The following is a 7,478-nucleotide window of genomic DNA, read 5'->3' as shown; positions in this document are numbered from 1 at the left end:
ATATCAGAGTAGAAGATATTACTCTCGATCAGGAGATAGAAACCGAAACAGAATAGACTCCTTTAAACGAAGAGAACTTTCGGAAAGGAGAAGTGAGGATCGTGAAGAACTTGAAAGGAATCGGCAAGATCGTCCGATGGAGGGCGGCAGGAGGCTCAGATCAGAATCGAGAGAGAAAAGGTGTAGAAATGAATGCTGTCTGAATAGATTAAGTAACATCAGATTTGTGAGTGTTGAAGATGAGAGAGGAGAAGTAGAAATGCCTGAAATTTACTTCACGGATGAAATCAATGAAACTGAGATGATTATTGACAATGGTGCACCCAAAAATGTGGCAGGAATTAAATGGATAGAAGAATATCTGAAGAAAAATCAATTTGGAAAAGGACAAGTTAATGTTAAAAGAATAGAAAAGAAAAAGTTCAAATTTGGACCAAGTAAAGTTTATGAATGTCACAAAATGTTTGAAGTTCCATTGATAATTAAAGGAAAGAAAAATGGAACAGAGTTCAGTAGACTACGAGTGCAAATTTATGCTATTGAAGCTAATATCCCTTTTTTGTGTTCTAAAGAACAACTCCAGAAATGGAGTGCCTCTCAGGATTACGAGAAAGGAAAGGAAAAACTAGTTATCAGAAGCTTGGTTCCGAACCTAGAGATAGATTTGATAACCACTAAAGGTAACCACCTTGCCGTTGTCTTGGAAACCAATGAAGAATGTAGCGAAGAAGAGATTGTAATGTTTGCCAAGAAATTGGAAAGCAATAAAGAGATATCAGAGTATAAAAGAGTAAAAAGGGTACATCTGGTATCTGGCCATAAGGGAGAGACTCAACTCCTCCATTTGTTCACATTGGCAGGAGTAGTATCCAACCGAACCAAAAAGGTTATTAAGAAAGTTGTTAATGAATGTATACCCTGCCAAAAATATAAAAAATCATTAGGTATACCAAAAGTTGCCATCCCAACAGTGACGGAATTTAATCAAAAGGTCACAGTTGACCTAAAGCAAGTAAAGGAGAATAACATTCTGTGGATGGTAGACGCCTTCACAAAATTAATAAGTGGAGTTGTGCTGAAGAACAAAGAAGCAGTCACTGTTTTGCATGCCATCACCCAGAACTGGTGCGAGAAATACGGATATCCTACTGAGGGATTTTGGGCTGACAATGGATCAGAATTTCAAAATAAGGAAATGGAAAGTTTGGCTTCTGTAATGGGAATTACGATAAGGTTTGGCCCAACATATTCCCCTTGGAGTAATGGTTTGAACGAACGAAATCATTACAGCGCTGATCTAACTGTGAAGAAAGTGATGGAAGAGAATGATAGAATTACATTAGATGAAGCAGTTTCTAAAGCGGCCTGGTGTCATAATACTAATATAACAGTGAAAGGATATGCCCCATTACAGTTGCTCACTGGGAGAGCTGTAGTAGTTCCTGGTATAACAAGTGGAAATGTAGCCACCGAATCTTTAATCTCTGAGTCAGAAGCAATCAGAAGACATATTGAAAATCAAAAAGAAGTGAATAAGAAGTATAGAGAAATTGAGTATGGTGAAAAGTTGAAAATTGCCTTAAACGCAAGAAATGCATCTTTTAATGATTATCTATATACACCTGGGGAGAAAGTATTTTACCAGCACAAAGGTGGAAAACAATGGTTTGGTCCCGCTACGGTGGAAAAGATGGAAGGGAGAAGTGTATGGATTTTAGCAAATGGAGATATGAAAAAGGTAGCTTCTTGTCACTTGCAACCTTACGGAACGTTAAGGACTTCAGCTCATGAGAAAAAAGATGAGATTGGGTCGAAGGATGAGGCAGCTCTTACTGACCAGTCCGAAAGTGAGGAAATTAATTTAGAAAAGAGAGAAGAAGCGACAGTTGTTAGTAAACCTGATTTGGCAGAAGAGAATTATGACAAAATGACCGTGAAAGATCATCTTCCATCTGAAAAAAGGCCGAAGAAAAATAAAATATAATTATGACCTTTAAGAATGGCGAGGAACACAAAGGAAAGGTGACTGAAGTGAACAAACCTAACTCAAAGCGCAAATTCGTGTGCTTCATAAAACTAGAGGGAGGTAAAACAATTGAAGTTGACTTCGAAAATGAAATAAGGGACTGGAAATATCTTATTAATGAAAAAGAAGAAGAAACCGAAGTACGAGAGACCAAGGAAAATTTTGAACTAGATAACATTGGTACTTACTGGATGAAAATGTCAAATGACGAGTGTTTGGTAGAGGAAATAACCACATATGTGGTAGAAGTTCCAAAGAGTCGTCATCATGAACCTGAAGTTATAAACGCTAAAGAAAAAGAACTTGAAAATTTTGAGTATTATGAAGCATTTGAAGAAGTAAAAGATACAGGACAGGAGAAAATTGGTTCAAGGTGGGTTATAACTGAAAAAGAGAGACAAGATGGGCAGAAGACCAAAATAAAAGCAAGGTTAGTTGCTAGAGGATTCCAGGAAACTGAGAAACCAAAATCAGATTCCCCAACCGCCTTGAGAGAGTCTTTCAAGACTTTCATCGCAGTATCGGCTAATGAAGGATTTGAACTGGAGAGCGTCGACATTTCCGCAGCTTTCTTACAGGCCGAAAAACTGGAGCGTGATGTGTTTGTTGAACCACCCAAAGATGTAAAACAGGAAGGAACCATTTGGAAACTGAAAAAGCCAATCTATGGGCTTGAAGACGCAGGTAGGAAATTTTGGCTTAAAGTTGACAAGATTTTTAAAGGAAGAGGAATGAAAACACTGCATGGAGATAACGCCTTCTACTACCTCCATGACGGCAGGTCATTACTTGGTATGATTTTATGTCATGTTGATGATTTTTCGATTTCAGGAAAAAGAGAATTTGTGGATATGATCAAGGATCTTTTAATGAAAAATTTCACGATTTCAAAGGTGGAGTCATCTGAATTCAGATTTACAGGGATTGATATAGTTAAAACAAGAGAAGGAATAGAAGTAAGCATGGAGGATTATGCCCAATCCATTGAGGAAATCAAAGAAATAAGGAAAATTGGAAATGACGAACCTCTGACAAAAACCGAATATAAAGTTTTCAGGAAGTATGCAGGAAAAATCCAGTGGTTGGCGGAAAATGTCCGACCCGACTTGGCTATTGTAGGGTTTGAACATGTCTATGAAAAATAAAGATGCTACGATCGGTGATCTAAAGAGAGTAAACAAGATAGTGAAGAAAATTAAATCAAAAGAAAGCAAAATAAAGTTCGGTAAAATAGGGAAGAAAGAAGACCTGAAAATTTATGGCCTCGGCGATGCGAGTTACAGATGTGACTCAAAGTCAATTGGGGGTAACTTGATTTTAATGGGAAACAAGAAAACTGATATAGTAGCTCCTATATATTGGAAAACAAAAACCATCAAACAAGTGTGCCATTCTGCCAAAGACGCCGAAACGAGGAACTTAACTAAATTAGTAGATGACAGTGTTTATTTAGCAAAAAGTGTTGAACAACTTATGTTTGGAGAAAAAGGAGGACAAATCCCAGTAAAACTGTTCACAGACAGCAGACCAACGCTGGAGAGTATAGCATCATCAAAACAAGTAGAAAGAAAATTGTTAAGAAACGCAGTGGCAGACTTGAAGGAGAAACTAATTCATAAAGAAGTAGAATCATATAGTTGGCTGAATACTAAAGACATGATAGCAGACATATTAACAAAGGAAAATAAAGAGAGTGATGACTTGGTGGAAGTCTTAGTTAAGGGAAGACTTAGAGTGGCTGTAAATGAAGATAATCTTGTTCATTTTAAAAACGATGAGTTCAGGTTAGAAAATGTTAAAATTAAAGACAAGGGAAACATGTTTTAAATATGTGTAATTTCTTTTGCAATTCTTAGATATTTATGCAATGGCATGTTGTACGTGATGCAGACTGTTATTGTTCTTTTATTATGAAATGCTATTGTTTGTATTCATATTACAATGTACGTTTAGTTTGAGCTTGGTAACAATTTTATATTTGTTACAATATTTTATCCATTTTATTATAATTAGTAACTTATGTATAGATCTGTTTGTTTAACGAAGTAAAACAAAAAAGGAGGCCGGGGGAATAACAGATAACAATCCTTATTGCCTGTTCCCTCCTAACCTTGTTGTCTTGTAATGATGATCCTTATTGCTTGTTACCTTGTAACCTTGGTGTCTCTGAGACTTCGAGCTTTGGTATTGCTCCCGTGTATGTTTTAATTAATAAAGTTCCCGTGTGAAGAACTGACGTCTCTCTCTACGCCCTGGATATTATACTAGGTGGTGGGCTACCCTTAAAACCGGACTATTTGGTGTAGACTTAAGTTCCTCCTTTACTTTGACTAGATGGCTCTTGTCACTCCCTGCCCAAAGGGAAGGGTAACTCTTGTTTTTGACATTAAGCAAAAAAAAGAGAAACTCTATCTTCCTTATTCCTGTTTTCATGATTCTAAACTAACGGTTTTAGCTTTTCGGTTCCATGGTAATAAAACACTCTTACTGGACCTTGACGTTTTCAGAAGTGTAGATCCAAATGGTATTATCCCTTTTTTTTTTTTTTTTTTTTTTTTTTTTTATATATAAAGACCACTGGTTTCTTAGCTCTCAAGTTGTCTGTTATTTTTTGCAAGGTAGCAAGAAGAGGTTCTTTTAGCATTTATTTGAAAATTAGTAATGTTACTTTAGTAGGAAAATATGTAGTTGCTTACCACTCAATTTTTATGACTCCCATTATTATCTAAATTTTTTACATCTTTTGGCTAAACTTCTAAATAAGTATGCTGTACGTAATCATCTGTTACATAGTCTACAATTTGAGGTGATGTTTTCTTAAAATATCCAATGCTGCACAAAAATCCCTTTATTTTGGTCATGCAGTTCGTATTATTGGCCTTGATTTTAATGGGGCCGTTAACTGTGTTAATCATTAGGTCCCTTTTTTAGGTAATAGATTGCAAAGTTTTTATTCATGGACACCATAGAGAGTATAGGTATGTGGTACTTTGTGTTCGTTAAGGTAGTGTTCTTCTCTCATTACTTTTCATGCTATATACCGGTACACATGATGTATGGGTTGGCCTTGAAAATTAGCGCATTGAATATGCAGATGATACTCGCTTTGCCTAAATTCCATTGCCTAAATGTAGGTCTAGGGTTGCTGAATCCTTTGATAGAGATGTAGTAACAGTTACTGTATGGTGCAAATTATGGGACATGAAAATGTATCTCAACAAAATGAAAGTTTGGTTGTAAGTAGGTGGAATACAATGGCTTCTCAGCATCCAGATCTCTGCATTGACATATTTTTTTTTTTACTAAACGACTTCTTTAATACTTTAGGTGTGGTTCCTGATTGCATACTTACTTTTGAGAAACATATTTGGTCTTTATTTGCTTCAATTTTTGGTGATCTAGCTATTCTGAAGACGTGCTTTAATTCTTTAATTCTGTCATGTTTCCAGTATTTTTTTCTTGTCTGGTCTTCAGCGACTGACTCGTTTTAATTTGTTAGACAAGAACTTGTGGTCTATTAAATTTCTTATCCCAGATCTAAATATTAATCGCTTCATATTCCTGTTTCATAAGATTTTTCGTAACTCTGACCAAACTTTGTATTCAGCATTCTGTACATAGTGCTAGGTATGCAATTAGTTTTAAATTCATGCATTTCGATCATAAGGCTCAATACTACTCAGAAGTTTTATTCCAGCTGTGACCTGATTGTTGAATGATATTCTTAATGTGGCAGTCGAATCTGTGGAACTTCCGAAGTTTAAATTTGGAACGAACGTTTTTATGTTGAGCAGACTGACATAAGTCTCTCCATGGTTTATATATATGACAGATCTGTTTTAACTTTGTTCCTGATCTTAAGATAGTTCATGTTAATTATCGATTACTTCTCATTTTGTTTTATTTCTTTTTGTCACTGGGCTATTTTTTCCCTGTTAGAGCCTTGGGGCTTAAAGCATCCTGCTTTTCTAACTAGGGTTGTAGCGTAACTTTTACTACTACTACTACTACTACTACTACTACTACTACTACTACTACTACTACTACTACTACTACAATAATAATAATAATAATAATAATAATAATAATAATAATAATAATAATAATAATGATAATAATAATAATAATAATAACACTCGTTGTACTGATTGAAATAATTAATTCTATGAAAATTGTATTGAATGAAATTTATTTTCTACCATACAAAATATCAATTAAAAACTCTGTTTGTCATTTATTTAGGGTAATGTTATTGTATTTTTAAAGACTTATCGTTATGTCATTCTGCAAGACATTTGTTGCATTAATAGAAATTTAACATTATTGGCTTGCTGTTTTTTTTTCCAGTGATAAATTGGATACTTTTGTTAGTTTAACCTTCAATTAATCTAATTTTCTTATTTTTTTTATTTCCAAATCTTAAAATCTTAACCAGTCGATTCTCTCTCTCTCTCTCTCTCTCTCTCTCTCTCTCTCTCTCTCTCTCTCTCTCTCTCTCGCTCTCTCTCTCTCTCTCTCTCTCTCTCTCTCTCTCTCTCTCTCTCTCTCTCTCTCAGTAAACAAAAACTAATCTTGCGAATCACTTTCCACTGAAAGCTCAAGGAAAGTAAAAGAAGACAGCCTCGAAATTCCTCGTTCACAGAAATTATAATACATCGATTTACTTTAATTGAAAATGGAAAATTACTGAGGTGGCATCTACTATTGGGTGCACATCAAAGAAGTCTCCAATTTTCAAAGGAAATTTAAAGAATAATGAAGTAGCTGTTTGAAGTATTACTTTGTTCCAAAGAGCATTTTGTTGATTGCAGGACTGCTAGTGTTTGGCTGATTTTTCTAAATATAACTTGGCTTTTCTTGCTAGACGTTCTTCATTTTTTTTCGTTTTTTAGTAAGATGTTTGATGGCACAGACAAGAATTTCCCTTTTCTTTACTAATGCATAAAAGCCTGAGCATTAGGTGGAGAGAGAGAGAGAGAGAGAGAGAGAGAGAGAGAGAGAGAGAGAGAGAGAGAGAGAGAGATCACTTTTAAAATTAGAGTAAATGTTAATATTATACTAATAAGAGATTGGCCATTTCCCCTACTCAATACTTTATGCTTGATAAGTTGTCATTAAATGATTAACAATTCCTCGAATACTATATTCAAATAGTTGGGGTGGCCTATTGGAAACGCCCTTGCCTGACGATTTGCCGGACTGAGGTTGAGTCTCCCTTAAGCTCGATAATTGCTCGTAGCGTTTGTAACCTCACCATACTTGTGAGTTAAGGTTGGGGATTTTGGAAGCTAATAGGTCTACCTGCTGAGTCATGAGCAGCCATTGCCTGGTTCTCTTAGATGGGCAGGGGTTTTTTTATGCTTATATGTATATATGGTCTCTCTAGGGCATTGTCCTACTGACCAGGCAATGTTACTGTCTCTTGCATCTGCCATTCATGAGCGACATTTAA

General features: G+C 35.5%; 1 protein-coding gene across 1 annotated transcript in view; it reads left to right on the top strand.

Annotated features, from left to right (window-relative positions):
* The first annotated feature begins 1,315 nt into the window (after positions 1 to 1,315).
* The window catches only part of LOC137643235 (titin-like), a 32,022-nt gene continuing 25,859 nt past the window's right edge, over positions 1,316 to 7,478 (top strand). Inside the window, exons 1-3 of the mRNA XM_068376077.1 lie at positions 1,316 to 1,559; positions 2,033 to 2,710; positions 2,858 to 3,146. Of these exons, the coding sequence (XP_068232178.1) occupies positions 1,316 to 1,559; positions 2,033 to 2,710; positions 2,858 to 3,146 (1,211 nt within the window). The remainder of the gene's footprint in view (positions 1,560 to 2,032; positions 2,711 to 2,857; positions 3,147 to 7,478) is intronic.

This window comes from Palaemon carinicauda, chromosome 6, assembly GCF_036898095.1.
Source record: "Palaemon carinicauda isolate YSFRI2023 chromosome 6, ASM3689809v2, whole genome shotgun sequence".
Classification (NCBI taxonomy): Eukaryota; Metazoa; Arthropoda; class Malacostraca; order Decapoda; family Palaemonidae; genus Palaemon; species Palaemon carinicauda.
This window is presented reverse-complemented; position numbering and strand designations above follow the sequence as displayed.